We start from the raw sequence: 22,743 nt of genomic DNA on the forward strand, positions 1-22,743 counted from the left end.
CCATTTTCCAGGAGATCCGCAGCTATCACTTAGACAATGGCATCCTTATCTACATATCTATGAAGTGCATGTTACCGTATGATTGCCCACCTCAGGATTTAGAATCATAGAATAAAAGAGTTGGAAGGGACCTCATGCATAATCTAGTCCAACCCCCTGCAATATGCAGGACACTCACATCCCAATCGCTCATCTACTGTTACCTGCTACCCCTTTGCCTTCTTTTGAAACCTATTGAGAAGGACCTGCTATAACCTATACCTTACAAAGAGGCTGAACTGATCTCCAGGCAGAACAGAGCCTTCTTGATGCACCAGCGCTTTGAAAGACCTTTCAATACCATTGTTTCAAAGGCAGTTAGCCTTCAGTTAACATTTCTTTGGCTTCAGTTCCCTGGATTCGTTTTGCAATGCTAAGCTATATATTGTGCTGATACTGAAATATAGCAGGAATCCAGAGATGACCGAGGGACAGGTGAGCTTAATTAGGTCCTTAGTGTAGACATGGGGGGTAAACGGTCATGACTGGGGAAGGCACTGGCAAACCACCCCGTATTGAGTCTGCCATGAAAATGCTAGAGGGCGTCACCCCAAGGGTCAGACATGACTTGGTGCTTGCACAGGGGATACCTTTACCTTTACCTTTAGTGTAGACATGAAAGGTTCAAGCTTTATTATTAATGTATCTTTTATTGTCATTGTATATTTAAAATGTTGTTCACCACCCCAAGACAGCTCGGTATACAAATCTATATAATAAATAAATTAATAGATCTGTGGGAATGTACAGGTGCATATAATTAGAGCAAGTCAGGGCATATGGGGTGGGAGGAAGGAAATGAGGAAGGAGATGAGTAAAGAATAGAATCTGCAGAAGCAAGAGAGAGAAAGCAAAAGAAAGATACAAGTAAAAACGAGCTGAGAGCTGAATTGCACGGAACAATTCATAATAACCTACCAAATATTTGATTGTAGCATGCTCATTAATATTCATTTTAAAGGGCAGTAGTATTCTGTATTCCTAGGTTCACTAAAAGGCAACTGACTCAGGAGATTAAAAATGAAGATACAGAGGAGACAGGAGCATGTTTGCTGTGTTCTTAGCGGGTAGGTGCAGAAGGCTAAATAAATATTCAAGATATATATGCAATAACATTTTCACTTTTTATGCTGGGAAACATCTTGAGCTTTTTTTTTCTTAGTCTGGTGATGTTGCTTGCTTGAAATTTTTGTTCTTGATTCTTGGGTACAAATAAAATATATTTGAAATAAACAGAATTAAAGTTTCATAGTAGCAAATGTGTGTTTGGTATTCTAAATGAGATTCTTCAAGTTTCTGCTTGAGCCTCATGGTGTCACTGTTCACCTACAAGAAACAGAACTGAAATACCCAGCAAGCTAGTTTAGCTTCTTTTTGTAATCAACCCGCACAAAAAGCTGAGAAGACACTGTGAAACGGAGGGGCATTTGCTTAGAAAACGTTTAGATGCAAGATTTGTGCCGCCAAGACAATCACTTGGGCTATTATCCTGCTTGAGGAGAATGCAAACACATCAGGATCTGTGGAGCTGTAAAGGAGGAATCCTACAATGCCTTCTTATGATGCACGTTTGGAATGCCGTTTCTGCACAGATCCGCTATTCCATTCCAGAAGAGATGCAGAAAGGATCTTTTGTAGGGAATATTGCAAAAGATCTGGGAATGGACAGGAGACGACTTCCCAACCACGAACTCCGCATTGTCCCCGCTATAGGTAGGATTCAGTATTTTGCTTTCAATGTCAACAATGGTCATTTACAAACTGCTGAGAGAATAGACCGAGAGGAAATCTGTGGTGAGGTAGAGAAATGCTTCTTAAAGTTTCAGCTTATTATTGAAAGCAAATTGGAGCTACTTGGAGTTGAAGTGGAAATTACAGATGTAAATGATAATGCCCCCCAATTCCTGCCAATGGAATGGAAACTGAAAATCAGTGAGACTGCTACCCTTGGAGACCGACTCCTTCTCCCCAAAGCTCAAGATCCAGATCTGGGTATGAATTCGATACAGAGCTACCAGTTTGCAGGTAGCAGCCATTTTTCATTGGAAGTACAAATGGAAGAAAATGGCATGAACCATGCAGAGCTGGTGTTGGAAAAAATTCTTGACAGGGAGGAGCAACCAGTTCATGACCTCATCCTCACAGCTACTGATGGGGGCGATCCAGTGAGATCCGGTACTACTCATATCCAAGTTATAGTTCTAGATGCAAATGACAATGCACCAGTTTTCATCCAGCCAGTCTACGAAGCAAGTGTCATGGAGAATATTCCTAAAGGGTCTACAGTCTGTACCGTGCAAGCTACTGATCAGGATGAGGGAATCAATAGTGAGATCAAATATTCTTTTCAAAAAATCACAGAGAAATATTCCAGATTTTTTCTGCTGAATTCCACAACAGGAGAAATAATCCTAAGAGAGACCCTGGACTATGAAGCTTCGTCCTTGTACCACCTTGAGGTGCAAGCCACTGATGGGGGAGGTCTGAGTGATATGTCAAAAGTTGTGGTCTCTGTTATAGATTTGAATGACAACACACCAGAATTAGCATTGACCTTTGTAATCAGTTCAGTCCCTGAGAATTCACCAGCTGGAACAGTTATTGCTATTTTAAATGTACAAGACAGAGATTCGGGACTCAATGGGGAGATTCAGTGCTTCATTCCCAACAACTTTCCTTTTCAACTGAAGAAATCGATAGACAATTTTTACTCCTTAGTGACAGACAGCACTCTCGACAGGGAACAGGTGCCGTCTTATAATATTACTGTTACAGCTACTGATCATGGGACTCCACCACTCCGTACATCTACCGTTATTTCACTCCATGTGTTAGACAGAAATGACAACCCTCCCCTCTTTGCAGAATCAAGCTATACATCTTATATTGTAGAAAATAATCTGAGAGGAGCTTTGATCTTTGCTTTAAAAGCCGATGACCCTGATTGGGAAGAAAATGCCAGAATAACATATTCCATCATGGAAGGAGTCATGAAAATTCCCACTCTCTCTTCTTACCTATCTATTAATTCTGAATCAGGGGTGGTCTATGCTCTGAATTCCTTTGATTATGAAGAATGTCGGGAGATTCAGTTCCTGATCAGGGCCCAAGATGGAGGATCCCCACCACTCAGCTCCAATGTCTCAGTGACTCTCTCCATCCTTGATCAGAATGACAATGCTCCAGAAATTTTGTACCCTTCCACTCCCACAGATGGGTCCACTGGGATAGAGTTGGCCCCCCACTCTTCTGAGCCTGGATATCTGGTCACTAAAGTGGTGGCAGTGGATGCAGACTCTGGGCAGAATGGCTGGCTCTCCTATCAGTTGCTTAAGGCCACAGAGCCAGGGCTATTCTCCATAGGACTCCACACCGGAGAGATCAGGACAGCCCGTTTCTTTCTGGACAAGGATGCTCTCAAGCAAAGCCTGGTGGTTTTAGTGAAGGACAATGGGCAGGCCCCTCTGTCTGCCTCAGTCACAATCACTGTGGTGCTGGCCGACAGCATCCCTGATGTATTGACTGACCTGAGCAGCATCTCAGCTCCTGCAGACCCCCAATCAGACCTCACCTTCTATCTGGTGGTTGCTGTAGCTTTTGTATCCTGCTTATTTTTCGCCTTCCTACTTGTCTTACTGGCACTCAGACTCCACAAATGGAGAAATTCTCAGTTATGTGATTCTAGGAGTATGAATTTTACTGGTGTTCCTGTTTCACAGTTTGTGGGGATCGATGGAGTCCGAGCATTTCTTCACTCGTATTGCCAAGAGTTTTCTCTCACTACAGACTCTAGGGAAAGCCAGTTCAACATTTCCAAGACAAATGATTCTGATATCCTGACTCATCAGTTGACTGATGAAGTAAAAGATCCTATCCAAGCGGTTGATGATTTAAATTTGAATAGTGGTGATTTGATCATAATCCAGGTGAGATAAAAAATTTAAATTTACAAGACAATCATTTTCCAATATGTTTTTAACTTCAGTAGCTAATTAATTGCTATCAGACTTTGCTGTTTGGTGATTAGCAAAATGATCTCATTATTCTAACTATTCAGCCTTTTCTTCATTCATTTTGCAATTTGGGGACTCTGTTTTCTTCTCTTGTCTCTGGATATTCAAAGGGGAACTTTAAAAAAAACTTATTCCTTTTTATGGTAGGTATGTAAACATCCCTTAACTTTAATCTATTTTTGACAAAGGTGCTAAAGGATTGTAGAAGTTTAGGATTGTAGAAGTTTAGCCTGCAGGAATGGGTACTCAATTGAGGTAATATTCTTCCTTTAAAAAAAACACTGTTTCAATATAAATATGAACATAGGAATAAAAATATAATAACTACTATATCTAAAGCAGGTGTATTCAACCAGAGTTTTGTGAAACCCTGTGGTTTCTTGATGGCCCTGGAAGGGTTTCCTGAATTGGTGGGGAATAATTAATATTTAACATATTTTTTATTTATTAAAACATTTATTGGGTGATATGACCATATATGGTCATGTTGATTCCCCCCCCCAAAAAAAAATTATCAGGAGGAGGGGAGGGTCCCTGGGTGGGCATGTACACAGCTCTGCTTCCCAACCATATTCTGCACTATTGCGCCACTTCTGGTGTTTTTCAAAGTCTGAAGAATGTTTCAGGGGTTTCTCAACATAAAGAAGTCGAGAAAGGCTGTTATAAAGAATAAATCATGAACAATAAAGGATATTATATCAACTGAGTGCATATTCTACAAACTACCTTACTGATGTTAGATTCCCTATATGGAGAATTAGAATTACTCATCCATCTGAGGAGATCTAGCCTACAGATGCATCTCTAATTCAGTGACAGATTACAGTTTGATCACCCCCATTCACACACTTCAGTCTATCAATGTGCCCTTTAATTTAGGGCAGGCTAGTGATAACGCAGGCTAGTAATTTTTTTGTGGGCAACTAAAGTCAGTGGAAATATTTACCAGGATTTACTTTACAGGGACTTCTCACAGACTAGGCTACTCCCCCCCCCCCAAAAAAAAAAACACACACACTTCCACTAACTGCCTTCATGCTTATATTCTTGGTATCACCCAGGCGTCTGACCCTTATCAAACGTAATTACTGGATTGTGAATAGGCACTTGTGTGCCATAGATGTTCCACGGAGAGGTCCCTGCACACAGTAGTCTGATCTGCATGATTCTTCTCTCTCAACAAGTAGATAAATGTTTTGTGTCTTGGGTCCTCATAGGACCAGGCCTGCACTCTAAATCCCTGGTTTTCTTGGAGAAGAACAATTACCAACAAACACACACCACATTATGTTGTGTGAACTGGAGTGTAGTGAGTATTCTATAGAAATGCAAGCAGCATTTTATTGGCTGAAACTTGAACAGTGGAGCTTTTCATGTTCAATGTTGCTTTTCCCCTCCAACTCTTGGGATATACTGATCTATAGGTACAAATGGACAGCTGTGAATTCTTGTGCATTCTGTTGAATTAATCAGCCAATTTTGATGTTGTTAATTTTGCTATCTTGTTCAACCATTGGAGCAATAGTTTGATGTGTCAGGATCTAGTCAGTGATGATTTAGAATTTTTATTTCATATGAATAGCAGAGTGATTTCACTGGATGTTTCAGATCCTCAGCCTGAAGACTGTACTGGAGAGCATTTTGGGATCCATCCTATCCCCTGTGCTGTAGAAATGAGCAAGAGTCCAGTTGCAAATTAAAGACTAACAAAATTTGTGGCAGCGTATGAACTTTCGTGAGTCACTGCTCCCTTTTTCAGATACAGCTAGAATGTGAGTTCTTCTGTCCTATATCTAGGAAAGTGGAGTGATTTCAGATGCCAAATGACATTGGTAGGCAAATAACAATAGCAGGGGAATAACAATAGCAAGTATGATTGAATTAGGTGTGATATGCAAAACTGTTGTAGGAGTGGAGAAATCATCATTGGCAATGAGACAGGAAACCTAGGTTTTGATTCAGTCCAGGAAGAGACATTGTCTTGAGCTTTGTCAATCAGTTACAATTCAGCAGCCTTTCGAATCTCCCTTTGAAATTCCTATGTAAGAGAACTGCAGTACTGTTCAATATCTGCACTGGTTTCACTACACAAAATGGTCTTACAAACTTGCTTGGACAAATGATTCAGGACTGTTGACTATACTGCTGCATTTAGCTTAAGGTAAGTAGGTTCCTGTTTATGTAATTGCTGTATTACTTAATGTGTCATGCTTCAGTTTTTTTCTGGTGGTTCCAGACCACTAAAGTTCAAATGCATTGGTTATTGAATATCCCATTTTTGTGATTGTTATGGCTCAGTAAGTGTAATCTGCTTTGAGTCTGTGACAAAGGCAGACTATAAACAGTGCAAATGAATGAATAAATAAATAAATAAGACAATTGAATCCAAATATGCAAATATATTAGTCTCCAACTAAGCTGTGATGTGACTCTCATCATGGTCCAGTACTTAGAAACCATGGCTGAATGATGAAGGGGAGCAATCTAAAATTTAATCCAGAAAAGGCTAGGTAGGAGCACTGTTGGTGGGAAAGTTGATGTCATGGATGGATCTGATGTTATGGATGGAAAATTGATGTTCTGGACTGATGTGCCTAAAGTCTGGACTGACATCTCAGTGTTAAAAGTCTGGACCCGGATTTGTTCCTTGAAGATCAAGTTGCCATAGTTCCTAGGAGTGCTTGCTGTCTTTTACATCTAGTAGTTTTCTGCCTTTTTAGATTCGGTTGACCTAGTCACTGTAATCCAGGGGTAGTCAACCTGTGGTCCTCTAGATGTCCATGAATTACAATTCCCATGAGCCCCTGCCACATTTCTGTAACTTCTGGGATGACCTCTGTACTGTACTCTATGTAGGGCTTCTCTTGAAGGCAACCTGAAGACTCCAGTTGGTACAAAGTGCCACGTTTCATTTGATAACTGCTTTAGTTACTCATGCAAGACAGAAATATGTGGGCATATTTGTTTTGATCTCCAGACTAAAACAGGCAATGGGGAGTATGTTTTAGTGCTCATGTTCTTTTGTTGATACCCAAAACTTACTGTGGTGCAAGTCACCTATTCTTTTTTTTTTGACAAAAAAAACAAACAAACCTGAAAATGATTCATAATTTAAATCTCACGTGGTTAAATTAGATATAATGATGATATCACTTTTGCGTGTAATTTTAATTCAGAATGTAATTTTAAACAATCTAAAGAATGAATGCACTAGTCCACATTGGGAAAAAACCTCATGAGGTTTTCAAGTCAGGAGGTAAGCAGAGGTGGTTTCCCATTGCCCGCATCAGCATAACAACCTATGTCTTCCTTAGTGGTCTCCCATCCCAGTAATGGCAGTGGCCCCTCCTGCTTCATAGAATCATAGAATAACAGAGTTGGAAGTTACCACTTGGTTCATCTAGTCCATACAGGACACTCACAACCCTATTGCTCATCCACTGTAACTTGCCTCCCCCTTGAACCTTCACAGAAGGTTCTCTGTCAAATGGCTATCCAGCCTCTGTTTAAAAATTTCCTCCCATTGGTTCTGGTCCATCCCTTAGGGGCAAGAGTGAACAACTCTTCTCCATCCTTTACCTGGCAGCCTTTTAAATACTTGAAGATGGTTATCAGATCCCCTCTCAGTCGTCTCCTCTCCAGGCTAAACAGACCAAGCTCCCCCAATCTTTCCTCCTACGTCTTGGTTTTCTTCTCTGGACACACTCCAGTTTGTCTACATCAGGGGTAGTCAAACTGCGGCCCTCCAGATGTCCATGGACTACAATTCCCAGGAGCCCCTGCCAGCGAATGCTGGCAGGGGCTCCTGGGAATTGTAGTCCATGGACATCTGGAGGGCCGCAGTTTGACTACCCCTGGTCTACATCCTTCTTCAACTGTGGTGCCCAAAAGTGAACACAGTTAATTTCCAAGCTCTGGTAAGCTTGGGCTAGTCTGGGCTTTATAATATTAGAAGAATATTATAGGAAGTACAGTAAGTAATAAAGAAGCGTCCAGCGAAATGCATCTGGGAAAAGAAGGCACAGATTTATGTTTTGAATATCTCTATGTGGATATATAAGATAAACTATCATCATGCAGTTCTGCATGTGGACTCGTGGTGTCACTGTTGGACAACAGGGAAGCACTGCTGAACGCATTTGAGGCTCCTGCGACAGTATACGTTTTCTTTGACTGGAAAACAGATTCTGAAGGCAGCTTTGTTTTAGAAGCTCGTCCAAAAAGGAAGTTTTCTTTATTTCCTAAGGATCAATAATCGACTACACTGCTAACACCCTCCTGCTAAGATATTGGATATTTTAAAATCTGAGGGGGGAAATCTCACGAAAGGCAATGAATGAAATGAAGGTGATGGAAAATAAAAATGCAGAGACGACGCGGGAGATAAGGAGGCAAGTACTCTTTCTGTTCATATTCTTGTCATTGTCCTGTCAAACGCTGTCTCAGCCAATTCACTATTCAGTTTTAGAGGAAACAGAAAAGGGCTCTCTTGTGGGGAATCTTGCAAAAGATTTGGGATTAGATGCTAAAGAGCTGTCAAAACGCAAGCTTGGCATCTCTTCAGAAAAACAGTATTTCACTCTTAATGAGCAAAATGGGAACCTGTATGTGAATGGCAGGGTAGACCGAGAAGAAATCTGTGGGAAATCAACCTCTTGTGTCCTAAAATTAGAAGCTGTGGTGCACAGCCCTTTGAATGTATTCCACATACAAGTTTTGATCGAAGACATTAATGACAATGCCCCACATTTCCAGAAAGAACATCTTGAACTTAAAGTGAGTGAATCAAGTCTGCCAGGGGCTCTGTTTGTCCTTGGAAATGCTGAAGACAAGGACATTGGGGTCAATTCTCTTCAGAACTATCACTTGAGCCCAACTCCGTATTTCAAGCTAGAAATTAAAGACAGCAAGGATAGAGGCAAATATGCAGAATTAATATTGCAAAAACAACTGGATAGGGAAAAAGAACCAGCACTCCACTTGGTCCTTACAGCTCTAGATGGGGGAGATCCAATAAAATCCGGGACAGCAAATATACATGTTACTGTTACTGACATCAATGACAATCCACCTGTTTTTGACCAGGAAACCTACAAAGTAAGCCTGAAGGAGAATACACCCAGAGGAACTTCCATAGCTCAGGTTAAAGCATCTGACAGTGATGAAGGATCAAATGCTGAAATCACTTACACTTTCAGCAGCATCCTAGAAAGCAACAAACAGAAATTCAACTTGGATCCACATGATGGAACAATTACGCTCACAGAAAATGTTGATTTTGAGGAAAAGCAAAGTTACATGGAGATAATACAGGCCATTGATGGGGGTGGTTGGGTGACACATTGCAAGCTGGAAATTGAGGTTTTAGACGTGAATGACAATCCTCCAGAAGTGGTACTTACTTCTGTATCCAGCCCAATTCCTGAAGACTCCATGCCTGGCACTGTTATTGCTTTGCTGAAGGTTCACGACAAAGATTCTGGGGACAATGGGGAAGTCACTTGCCAACTTAGAGATATGGTAACTTTTCAGATAGTTTCATCTTCAGATAATTACTTCAAACTCCTAACAGATAGTTATCTTGATAGAGAGAAATTTCCAGAGTATAATATTACAATCATAGCCAAAGACAGAGGCATCCCTCCTCTTTCCACATACAAAATCATCTCGTTACAAATCTCAGATATCAATGATAACCCTCCAGAATTTGAAAAGCCTTCCTATACTGCCTATGTGCCAGAAAACAACCCATCTGGATCTTCCATTTTCAGTGTCAAGGCCTCTGACCCAGATGAGGATCACAATGCACAAATCACGTACTCCATCATTAAGAGTAATTTTGAAGACATGCCTCTTTCCTCCTACCTCTCTATTAATTCTGAGACTGGCACCATTTATGCACAGCGCTCCTTCGACTATGAGCAATTCAGGGAGTTTCAGATTCAGGTGCAGGCCCAGGATGGAGGCTCCCCATCCCTCAATAGCAGCACCACGGTGAGAGTGTGCATTCTGGATAGGAATGATAATAGTCCACAGATCCTCTATCCTTCCCAAGGGACTGAAAGTTCCTCTTTCTTTGAGATGGTGCCTCGGTCGGCTGAATCGGGTTATCTGGTGACCAAAGTGGTGGCAGTGGATGCTGACTCTGGACACAATGGCTGGCTCTCTTTCCACCTGCTGCAGGCCACAGAGCCCTCTCTCTTCACCATTGGGTCCCACACAGGCGAGATCAAAACAGCCCGAGCATTACTGGAGAGGGAAGCTATGAAACAGAGGCTGGTCATTATGGTGAAGGATAATGGCCAGTCTCCTCTCTCAGCAACTGTGACGCTGAACCTTGTCTTTGCGGAGAACTTCCAAGAGGCGCTTCCAGAAATGGACACTCAGGCCAATGACTCAGACAATCAGTCTGATCTCCAGTTTTATTTGGTTCTGGCCTTGGCCTTGATATCTTTCCTATTCCTTGTTACAGTAACCCTGGCCATTGTGATGAAACTTCGACAATCAAAGAACCCCACCTTTCTTCAGTGCTTTGTTCCTGATGCAAAGACTGGTGCCATTTTTCCTCCCAATTATGAGGATGGAACTTTGCCATATTCCTACCAGGTCTGCTTGTCTTCAGAATCTAGAAGAAACGAGTTGACTTTCCTGCAGCCCGCTGTCCAAATTGCTGAGAATATCCTCTGTAATGTAGAACCTGATATTTCCCTGATGCTTAACGGAGAAAATAATTTGGATGGTAAAACCGAGACTCTGGAGAAGGTAAGTTCTGGATGGGTTTGATTCATGAGCAATTTAAGTGATATTGCTTCTTTGACTGTAATTTGTTGCTGATATATTTGCTACTCCTGCATGGGCTTCCTCATTTAAATATAACTATGATTCCTAGTAAGGGACATTCTCGAGGGCAAATAATCTGTTTACGTTCCATTGCTTCTGATGATCTGGAGATGTGAGATTATGAGATAATTAGTAATTCATAGTCCTTTCAGAAGCAGGATTAAACACTTTTATAAAATTCGTTATCTTCCTACAATCTCAGTATACATCATTAGTCAACTGTAAACCACTTTGAGACTCCTTTGGGTAGAGAAAAGTGGCATATAAGAACCAACTCTTCTTTCTCTTCTTCAGTAATATCAGGGCTCTCTCAGCCTCACCTCCCTCACAGGGGGTCTTTTGTGAGGAGAGGAAACAAAAGGCGATTGTAAGCCGCTTTTAAACTCCTTTGGGTAGAGAAAAGTGGCATATAAGAACCATCTCTTCTCCTTCTTCAGTAATGTCAGGGCTCTCTCAGCCTCACCTTCCTCACAGGGTGTCTGTTGTGGGAAGAGGAAAGGGAAGGAGATTGTAAGCTGCTTTGAGACTCTTTCTGGACTGAGGAGGGGGTGGAGATTTTCTTACTGTTAGAACAGGCTTCCTATTTTCTTGCTCTGAGATAGTTTACAATGGTTGCTCTGATTTATTTATGTAAAACTCTACCCATTCAATTCTGCTTGTTTTGTGTTTAATAAATCTCAATGTTTTTTTCCCATATTTGCCTAGAGTTTATGTTGTTTTGCTAGTGAAGAAATCAGAATAGGTTTGGTCTCCAGGTGTCAGTTTATTGATGCACACCATCCCATAATTGGGTGGGTTAATAGGCTGAAGCTTCTGTTTCCAGGGAGATGGTAAGACTCCTCTGGGTTTAAAAAGAGGGTCTTACCGGTGGCGGCAAAAAAGAAATAACTGGACAGGGGGAAGTGAGAATGATTGTTTCAGGATGGCATTCAGTGGACAGCACTTACCCCCAGTTCACTACAGCATGTGACAATATGGACGGTGGCTCATGAAAGCTTATGAAAAAATAAATGGGTTATAAATTAGGTACATTGTACTTTTTTGCTTTAGCCAGCAATGTTATTGATCACTTAAGAACTTAATGACAATCTCCATGTGAGTCAGAGGCTGAGAAAAGACACATATACTGGGGAGGGCTGTATATAAATTAAATAAATAAACAAATGATGATAAACTTTTCCTTGGCTTTGATGATGTACTTAAAACAGGTATGAGAAATTTTCTGGGCTAGATTGATATTTCAGTCAAAATAAATGTACCTCAACAGCAATACTTCAGTATATCAAACTAGAAAGGAGAATCTGACTCATTTCCAAAACAGACTTTTGTGTTCCTTTGAATTCATTATAATATAATATTAACTGATTTAAAAGGTAAATGCACAGCTAAAGCCCAAATACTGTTTAATGATAACTTTAAAAATTGTAATTCCAAACTGTAGGGGCATGATATCGTTGATAGCTTTGCTTTGAATTGAACAGGAATTTCATTGAATTGCTTTTTTGAGGTGAGGCAAAAATGTATTGATTTTATTTGTTCTTGAATGGCTGTTCCAAACACAAAACTTTTAAGTGTTAAACTACAAGATCCCATTCTACACAGTCTTTGGCTTTTTTCTGCATAAATCATTGTGAGAGTAGCTTTGCAACTTAAAAAAGAATTCTAAAATACAAATTAATGCAAGTTACACAACACACAAATATACCCAATATTCTCATTATATAAGTGGGGGATATATATAGCCAAACATGTTATTCAGAAAGATTGGGCAACCCCCCTAAATAATATCTAAGTTTTCAAGAAAATAACATACCTGATGGTGCACATTTTAACACTTCATTCTTAACTTCATTTAGTGAATTGTCCAAAGGGCACCACTTTTTCCTAATCTGTCTTGAGACCAGTCTTTTCTCTTCCATCTATACTTGCATGTTGTGAATTTGGCATTTGCCATTGGCATCACAAACCCAATCACAAACCCAATTCTCTAAACAACTCCTTTCTCTTTATAATAGCCTGTTTGAAATACAAAATCCCATTCTACATAATCTTAGGCCTTTTTCTGCATCAGTAGTTGTGAAAGTTGCTTTTAGCCTTTCCCATTGATGTAATAATTTACGTGAACTATCTCTCAAGTAGTATTGACTAAAAGAGCTATCCTAAGCAGGTCTAGTCAGAATCCTACTCAAGTTTTTTCATTGGGATTTACAATGGAATCCTAACAATATTTTCCTAGGAGCAAATTCCAACTCTGAAAAAAAAAATTCCTGTTCTCTCAATACTCTAAGGCTGAATTCCTAAAGGCACTTTTATGGAAGCAATCTCTATTGTATAACATGAGATTTACTTATGAGAAAACCTGCTTAGTCTTCCTCCCAACTAAACTTCATCATTATATTTAATAACTGAGAGAGAGTTATATGACGCAGAACTTCATTGGGTTTCAGAATATATGGACTTGAAGGATCCTTTCATGTTTTAGGAATTCTACCTTCCAAAACTGTGGCATTCATAGTGTCACTTAATGGCTTGTAACTTGAAAAGACAAAGACCTTATTTTAAAAAGGGAACATAACTGGGGGAAACCTAACATTAGATGGATTAACTCAATAAAGAAATGTACGGCATTCAGTTTGCAAGACCTGAGGAAGGCAAGGGCAATTGATATGAAATTTTGGGGGTCATTAATTCATTTGGAAGAACAAACAGCATATAACGCACACATCTGGACATGCACCTTTCTATAAATGTGGTTTGATTACTTTTTCCACAACTTGGGTTTTTAAAAAAATCTCACAATTGAAGCATATAAATTAGAAATCTAGGTGGGGGTCAGGACAGAGAAGGGTCTGGCCCTGCTTGAGGTCAAGCGGGCTTATTTTGGGCCAGGGATCACTAGCCAGTTGGATCACTAGCCAATTGGCAGAGCACAAAGCTCTTTGAGGGGCATAGGCAGAAAGGTGATACCTCAGGTACACTGGACCTTGACCACATATGGCCTTGAAGGTGATTACCAGAACCTTGAGCCTGATCCGTAATTTGACTGGTAGTCACTGTCAGTATTATAGGATGGGCCAGATGTGGGACCTCCATGGTGTTGCTGTGAGGGCCTTCACTGCTTCGTTTTGGACCAGCTGTAGTATCCGAATCAAGGCTAAGGGCTAAGGTTAATGTTAAATATTATTAAATTGTTTTATATTTTGATTTTCAACTGAAAATCAAAATTTATTTATCAAAATTTATTTATCCTAGAAACTCCATGACAAATTAGACAGTCTCCAAGCATCTTCTTCACACATTCCTAATACAATCCTCCCACTTTTTAGATATTTATGTATATATATGATGATTAGATAGGATACCAAGTATCCATCCACTACTAAGCTCCACTGAACACAGCCTTGCACCTCCAGTGGATAATAGATGACTAGAAACATAATAATGGATGAACCTTGTTATATGTAAGGGAAAAGCCTTTCCCATCTCTCTCTGTGATGCATCCCCCATTGTTTTAAATGGTTGCACTGGTGTTTACGTTGATCCAAAATAGTATTTACTCTATAAAGCTTTAAAAATGTCGTTTTAATTGTTTGAGTGTCATGGTGTATTGTTGGGCTTGGAGCATTTATTACGCATTCAAAATAATTATTTGATAATTACAGTTTGCAGAATGGTGTTACATTCTAGATTGGAGCACAATGTTTTATGAAAAAATAAATGATAAGATAAATTGTTAAAATGTAAAATTTGAGTGGAAATATTTTGATTTCTGAAACATTTCCTTGAATGTGAAAGTGAATGTGAAAAATTGTGAGGCCCAGTGGAAAGACAATAATATTAGCTCTGAAATTCTGCCCTTGCGACATGACTTCCATGATGTTTCTAGAGAAGGTTCTGTCTTCCTCCTCAACCAGTCTGTTCCATAGGATGGGAGGTATAACGGGAGAAAAATATTGGCTTTGTTCAGTGTCAGGTGATCCTCCCTAAAGTGAGAGAATAACCAGCAATGGGCAGCCTGAAAACCATGGGTGATACACAAGGGTGGGATCCTAGGATGTAAAGGTCATAATCTGCACATTGAATTGACCTCATAAACAAAGCAACAGCCAATGTAACTGTTTTAAAATAAATGAGATTTGTATAAGTGGCCTGCTGCATTTTGAAGCAGCTGTTATTTCCAAGTTGCCTTCAAGGTTGAGAACATTACAACTAACCTCAAGGTTACAAACGCATGGCTCAGCTTGGCCAAACTGGCAGAGACTAACCAAGAGATTGTTAGTAAACCAAACGAAACAAAGAGGAGGCACTTTTGGCCACTGCTTTCTGACTAGCATCACCTCCATCTTGTCTGGACTCCGCTTCTGCTGGTTTTGCTTTAGCCAACTGACCATGCCCTCAGAACACCAGTTTGGAGCCAAGACCAACACATTCGGAAGCTTAGATGATAACATATAGAGCTGAGTTCAGCTCCATATTGATAATATCAATCCCCAATAATCCTCAACAATCTAGACAATCTCATTCAGCTGTCTCACTGAAGCATATGGGTGAGACAACAGAACCCCAACGTGCTCCACAGAACAAAATCCAACCCACTGATTCTGCTCCTCCATTGGAAACAAAACACCTCCCCTAATAGTAACAACATAGCTGATTGATGTCATATGTCACCAAGTCTATTTTCCTGTTCTAACATAGGATTGTGATTTGCAAAAGCATCGCTGATGTATGCCTCTGATGTTTTCAAGGAAAGTGATCTCTTCATTTTTAGTGCCTTGTTCAGTAGTCATCAACATTTTTCAGCTTTTGATAGAACTGTGAATTCAGGATTTATCATTGCTGCCCTCTGATCTAGTGGAGTATTAACTACAAGAGGACAGAATTCTAAATTGCTGACAATTCTGACATAATTACTATTTGAAAAGTTTGCTGTTTGCTGGCCACCAATAATTAACCTGGTTTGGTTTAAATGTCTGTAGGAAAATATTTTAGGAATTGATCAAGCATCTTATGGTGCATTAAATAAGTCAGTGGAAGGGATTTTTTAAATTATGAATATGAATTAATTTGTTCTGGTGTTGTGGTAGTGCCAGTGTGGTGCAGTGATGAAGCAAGTTGGACCAGTATCTGGGAGACCTCAGTTTAAATCCTCGCTGGTGCTACTCGCTGAGTGATCTGAATCCAGTCACTCGGTCTCAGTGCAGTCTACCTCACAGGATTGTTGTGAGGATAAAATAAAGAAGAGGAGAGTGGTGCAAGCCACTTTGAGTCTCTCTTGGGGAGAAAGGTGGAGTACAAATGGTGTAAATAAAGAATCATCATCATCATTATTACATTTATAGTCTGCCTATCAAAAAAAATCTCAAGATGGCTAAAAAAAAGACCCTCTGTTCTCCCCAGCAAGGGTTTGCCTGATGGTACAGTGTAGCCTGAGGGGGGTCTATTGGGCTTAAGAAACCCAGCCTCAACCCAAGACCTGGCGGAAGAGCTCCATTTTACAGGCCCTGCAGAACTCTGACAGCTCTGTCAGACCCTCAGCTCTCCCGGGAGCTCATTCCACCAGGTTGGGGCCAGGACTGAAAAGGTCCTGGCCCGGGCTGAGGCCAGGCATATCTCTCTGGGGCCAGGGACCACCAACACATTAGTGCCTGCAGAGCAAAGAGCCCTGCGGGGGGCATAAACAGACAAGTGGTCCCTCAAATAAGCTGGGCCCAAGCCACGGATGGCCTTAATGGTTAAAACCAGGACCTTGAACTTGATCCGGGCTATCATGCCAAGCTTACTAGAGACAAAGTTTAAGTTTTCAACTGGGCATATTGAACTGTTGTTTTGTGTGTTTTGTACATTTTTCATACATTCATCCCTATGGCTAGATAAACATCCTCTCTGCATACTAGTAGTCATTTTGTTTTCCGCTTTGCTGAAACTCATTTCTAATTCTTCATTAAAATTTGAAATGAAATAATTTTGGGTTACATCAGAACTATCTCATTTGCATATTTCTTGTAAGGTATAAAGGAGGACATGGGTACAAGAGTGCATGTTTCAATTTTAGCCTGCCAGGTGGTGAAAAAGTGAGCAGTTTACTTTCTTGCTGCATTTAATTTAGCATGTATGTCTTTGTTTTATGTTCTCTATGTAACTTTTTAATTTAACATTATGCATTTTCCCCTGATTGGAGCAGAACTTACATAAGTTCCTCCTGGGAACCACACTATGTAACTTTGCCTGATTCACAGGACAGCCAGTTTTCTGTGATCAAATCCACGCAGGTGGGATAACATTTAAGTGATACCAGTATACGAGTAAGCATTTGCACCACATCCCATCTGTTAGCAGCATCAGTGGAAAATGGGGCTCGTCTTTACAGAGTTGCTTTTATATAGCGATCATCAGACATCTCAAATATTTCTGACATAATTTGGGCACGAATCAAGTATTTATCCTTAAAAGACACAAATATTTTATGAGAGAGATGAAATTAGAGTTTTGGTAAAGAGTGTTTGCAGTACTTGGTTTATCCTCCGAGTGCCACTGTTTCCCCATCTTCTGAAATTCATCCAATCTTGCCTGGCTGCTCAAGTACAAAAACAGATCAGATTTGCACTGACAGATCCATTGTGAACCCAATGAAGGATAATCTGCAGCAGAACATTCACAGGCATTCTTGGCAGCATTTGGCTGAAGATAACTTTACATTCCTTTGTGAAGTGGGGGAGATGAGAACAGGAAAAAGATTCCAGTGTTTAGCCAGAAGAGGCTTAATTTTCTTTATGATTGCAGTATTGGAGGTTTCTGGACAGCTTCACTACTCAATACCTGAAGAAATGCAGAAAGAATCATTGGTGGGAGACATTGCAGTAGACCTGGGAATGGACATAAAGGAAAAGGGCAACAAAATCCAAATTGGTTGTGGAGGTAGGATTCAATATTTTGCTTGGAATTATGACAGTGGCCGTTTATACACTGCAGAAAGAATAGACAGAGAGGAAATCTGTGGCAGAATGCAAAAGTGTCTGTTGAAGTGTGATGTGATTATTGAAAATAAAATGAAAGTGTATGCAGTTGAAGTAGAAATTACAGATATAAATGATAATGCTCCTCACTTCCCACCGGGAGAACAAGAACTGACTGTGAGTGAGACTTCTACTCCAGGATCTAGATTTCCTCTCCCTGAAGCTCAAGATCCAGACCTAGGTCTAAATTCTGTACAGAACTACCAGCTGATTGGCAGTAGCCATTTTGCTTTGGCTGTTCAAATGGGTGAAAATGGTGCCAGACATGCAGAGCTGGTTTTGGAAAACTCTCTGGACAGGGAAGAGCAATCAGAGTATGAGCTAATCCTAATAGCTTCTGATGGGGGTGATCCAACCCGATCTGGAACGACTCGAATTCAAGTCAGTGTTCTGGATGCAAATGACAATGCTCCAATTTTCAGTCAACCTGCCTATCAAGTGAGTGTCAAAGAGAATCTACAGAGAGGATCCACAGTCTGCACAGTAACCGCCACTGATAAGGATGAAGGCATCAACAAAGAGTTGAGTTATTCCTTTAAAAAAATTGGGGAGGCTGCTTCTCAAATGTTTGTCCTAAATTCCACTACAGGTGAAATAACATTAGTGGGGACCCTTGATTATGAGGAATTGTCTCTTTATGAATTTGAGGTACAAGCAAAGGATGGAGGAGGGTTGTTTGACAGATCCAAAGTACTGATAGCAGTTCTTGATGTGAACGATAACATACCCCAGATAGACATAACTTCTCATCTCAATGCAGTGTCTGAGGATTCCCCACCAGGGACAGTCATCACCCTTTTAAAGATACAAGATCAAGATTCGGGAGCCAATGGGCAAGTCTCTTGTTCCATTGACACCAACCTACCTTTTCAGCTGGAAAGGACTTACAATAATTACTACAGCCTGATGACAGAGAGAGCTCTGGACAGGGAGCATATGCCATTTTACAGTATTATCATCATAGTCACAGATCATGGGATGCCCCCACTTTCAACAAGCTGCACACTTTTACTCGAGATTTTAGACACGAATGACAATCCTCCCCTCTTTACAGAAACAACCTATACCTGCTACTTGATGGAGAACAACCCAAGAGGAGCCTCTGTCTTCTCACTCAAGGCAGATGATCCAGATTGGGAGGAGAACTCCAGAATAACTTATTCAATCATTGAAAGACAGATGGGTGACTCCTCTTCTTATCTCTCCATTAATTCTGAGACTGGGGTAGTCTATGCCCTGCGTTCCTTTGATTATGAAGACGTGGTGCAGATGTATTTTCAGGTCAAGGCTCAGGATGGAGGCTCCCCACCACTCAGCTCCAATGTCTCAGTGACTCTCTTAATTTTAGATCAAAATGACAATACCCCCCAGATCTTGTACCCTTCTCTCCCCACTGATGGTTCCACTGGTATAGAATTGGCTCCCCAGGCTTCTGAACCTGGATATCTAGTCACTAAAGTGGTGGCAGTGGATGCAGACTCTGGGCAGAATGGCTGGCTCTCCTATCAGTTGCTTAAGGCCACAGAGCCAGGGCTATTCTCCATAGGACTCCACACCGGAGAGATCAGGACAGCCCGTTTCTTTCTGGACAAGGATGCTCTCAAGCAAAGCCTGGTGGTTTTAGTGAAGGACAATGGGCAGCCCCCTCTGTCTGCCTCAGTCACGATCACTGTGGTGCTGGCCGACAGCATCCCTGATGTATTGACTGACCTGAGCAGCATCTCAGCTCCTGCAGACCCCCAATCAGACCTCACCTTCTATCTGGTAGTTGCTGTAGCTTTTGTCTCCTGCTTATTTTTCGCCTTCCTACTTGTCTTACTGGCACTCAGACTCCACAAATGGAGAAATTCTCAGTTATGTGATTCTAGGAGTATGAATTTTACTGGTGTTCCTGTTTCACAGTTTGTGGGGATCGATGGAGTCCGAGCATTTCTTCACTCTTATTGCCAAGAAGTTTCTCTCACCACGGATTCTAGGAAAACCAAATGTACATTTTCCAAGGCAGATAATTCCAGTACTCTAACTGGTCAACAGCTAGAGGATCCCATCCTCATTGTCGAAGACGTTGATACTGGGAATCAGGCCTTTGTCCAGGTAAGCGAAGAATATATGATTTTTGTGTTGTATTAAGATCTTCACTTCTTCATATCCAGGCTCCTTTTTGTTTCCAGTGTCCATTTATATTCTGTCACCATACATTCCGTGTTAGTTAATACTATATGGCAGACTTTCACAACCAGAATTTTGTGAAACCCTGGGGTTTCTTGATGGTCCTAGAAGGGTTTCCCAAATGGTTGGGAGTTAATTACATTAAAAAAAATTTTTTTTTTAAACATCAGGTAATATGACAATACATGATCATGTCGACCCTCACCCCCTCCCAAAATGATCAGTGATGAATCAGGAGGGGATGGGATGTGTACACTATGCTTCCCAACCATATTCTGTACGATTGCACCACTTCTGGGGTTTCTCAAAGCCTGAAGAATGTTTCAGAGGTTCTCAATGGTATAAAAAAGTTGAGAATGGCTGCTATTTGGAAACACATCGTTGTTATTGTAGAAAGTGCAACATCTAGGTGATCAGTGGTATGAAAGTATAGTGCAGCAGCCTGAAGGTATTTGATACTGTGTTATGGCAGCTTCCCCAAGATTTGACTCCTTTCAGAGGGTTTTCAAACATGTTGCCAGTCTACCCATCAACCATGATTTTGTGGGCATTTAAAGTAGTATGTTCCTAATTTCACACTGCAAACGTGAAGTTAATGAAACTTGTGTTAATGAAACAGACCCAGCAAAATATCAGAGTGAACAGAATAAATGATAAAATAGATTGTGATTACTTACCTTGGCACATGACCGCCATTGCTGGGTGAAGGGGGGCTCTGGCAGAATAAAGGAGGTGAATCATGCCTATGTGCTTTATGTTTAGTGAAAGTGTTCTATTTATTTGTACATTAATATGATTTTCACCATTGTTCAAGATATATGAAGTAGCAGTGGGGACATTTGATTCAAATTACTGATTTAAGGATCCCCCCCCCCAATCCTTAAATAAGCACCTTATTTACAACAGTTCCTATAGATAAGTCTAATAATTCTGCTTGAAATTATGAGATATCCCTTAGCATTTCAGGGAAAAGGTTATTGAAACTGATGTTTTGGAAATTGATAAAGAAGAAATGGACACTGACGTGGATAAAGTTTATTGAATAAACTCACGACTTGCCGCATTTCTGCCAGGCATTTGATTGAGTTTGATTGAACCAACAACCATCTACTGCGCCCCCCAGAACCCCCCTCCTGAACTGAATCCTGAACTGACCCACTCTTGAGGTTATAGTTAATATGTTAATGTTTCTATGTTAAATCAGTTATGAATTATTATGCAACTGTTGTTACTACTGTTTGTTTCTTTGCTATTACTCTGGATTATAATGTAACCCTCTTGATTCCTGTGTTATATGTAAACTGCCCTGAGCCACAAGGTTTATGAATGAATAAACGAACGAATGAACAAGGTGGTTTTTGTTAGGAAAGAAGAAGAAGTTGGCTCTTATATGCCGCTTTTCTCTTCCCGAAGGATGCTCAAAGTAGCTTACAGTCGCCTTCCCTTTCCTCTCCCCACAACAGACACCCTGTGGGGTAGGTGAGGCTAAGAGAGCCCTGATATTCCTGCTCGGTCAGAGCAGTTTTCTGAGTGCTGTGGCAAGATTTGAGAGAATGGGATGAAGCAGAGACTCCTGATGAAGGACCCACAGCAACTCCAGATGTAAAAAGATTATCCTGATTCAAAGGAAACAAGCCTAGACTCTACTACAACTGGAATTTTACTATGAATTGCAAGCTTAATGTGGAATATAAATGGAGCAAATGCTTCCCAAGAAAGGGGGGAATTTATTATTGGAAAAAATTATTGGGGAAAAAATTAAATCCAGATATTAACTCTCTCCAAGGGATTCATATTAGTTACAAAATATTTGATCTCTAAATCATGTCTTATATATTAAACCCCACTCAAATCCAGAATTGGTATTGGACACACTAGATATGGGAGAGTTGAAATTAACTTTTCTGGGGTTCAGACATTGATCTTGGGAATCTGTGCCTTAAATGGAGATAAAGAGATGTTTTATAAGCAATTAATCGAGAGTTTAATAAACTTTTTAAAGAAAAGTTGGTGTCTGATGGATGACTGGGATAAGTGATACGATAACATTTATTGTATGTAGCCAAAGGCCGTTACAAAACACAATTAAAACAATATGGCACAAATATAAATAAATCAATATTTCTCCAATATTGTATACCTAAAAATGTAAACATGGACTACTAAGTTACAATAAAAGGGATTAAATGGTGTATCAAGGTGGAGGCTCCTGTAAAAATGCATTAGCTCGAATCTTCCTGGCAGCCAGAGCAAAAAGTGCCACCCTATATGAGATATAGATGTCGACATCTGATAACAGATAGGTGACTTTGTTAAAATTAGAAATAGGGTGTGAGTTTGGTAATAACTTGGCAAGGAATTTACCCCTGGGTTCAGAGTACAGGGGACAAGCCAAACCATAGTGGGACAGGTCCTCCACAGATGGATTTTCACATATATACAGGCGTTGGGCTGTGGGTATTCGGAGATATCGCCCAGAGAGCATGGCTGATGGCATCATTTCAAACCGCAAAGATGTTTGAGCCATTCTAAGATTACGTGTTGTTATATTTACTAAATATGATGCTCTAGAATGGTCTTTTTAAATTGTTTTATACCATGGGGCTGATTGTGATAGCTGAATTGAAGAGTGGTCAATCAGTGAGTCAGTTTTGTATACCCAATCA

The 22,743-nt window shown here is 40.5% G+C and overlaps 2 protein-coding genes across 3 annotated transcripts in view; both read left to right on the forward strand.

Moving 5' to 3' along the window:
- LOC143823452 (protocadherin gamma-A6-like) overlaps window positions 1-22,743 on the forward strand; it is a 285,370-nt gene that overhangs the window by 49,668 nt on the left and 212,959 nt on the right. The gene's annotated exons all lie outside the window — the stretch shown is intronic.
- Window positions 668-7,740, forward strand: LOC143823453 (protocadherin gamma-A6-like). Its single transcript, XM_077309818.1, has 2 exons — window positions 668-3,965; window positions 5,661-7,740. Exons 1-2 carry the CDS (start codon window positions 1,542-1,544, stop codon window positions 5,721-5,723), a joined length of 2,487 nt encoding a protein of 828 aa, XP_077165933.1. The 5' UTR covers window positions 668-1,541; the 3' UTR covers window positions 5,724-7,740.

The sequence above is a fragment of the Paroedura picta genome, chromosome 14 (genome assembly GCF_049243985.1).
Source record: "Paroedura picta isolate Pp20150507F chromosome 14, Ppicta_v3.0, whole genome shotgun sequence".
NCBI classification, from domain to species: domain Eukaryota; kingdom Metazoa; phylum Chordata; class Lepidosauria; order Squamata; family Gekkonidae; genus Paroedura; species Paroedura picta.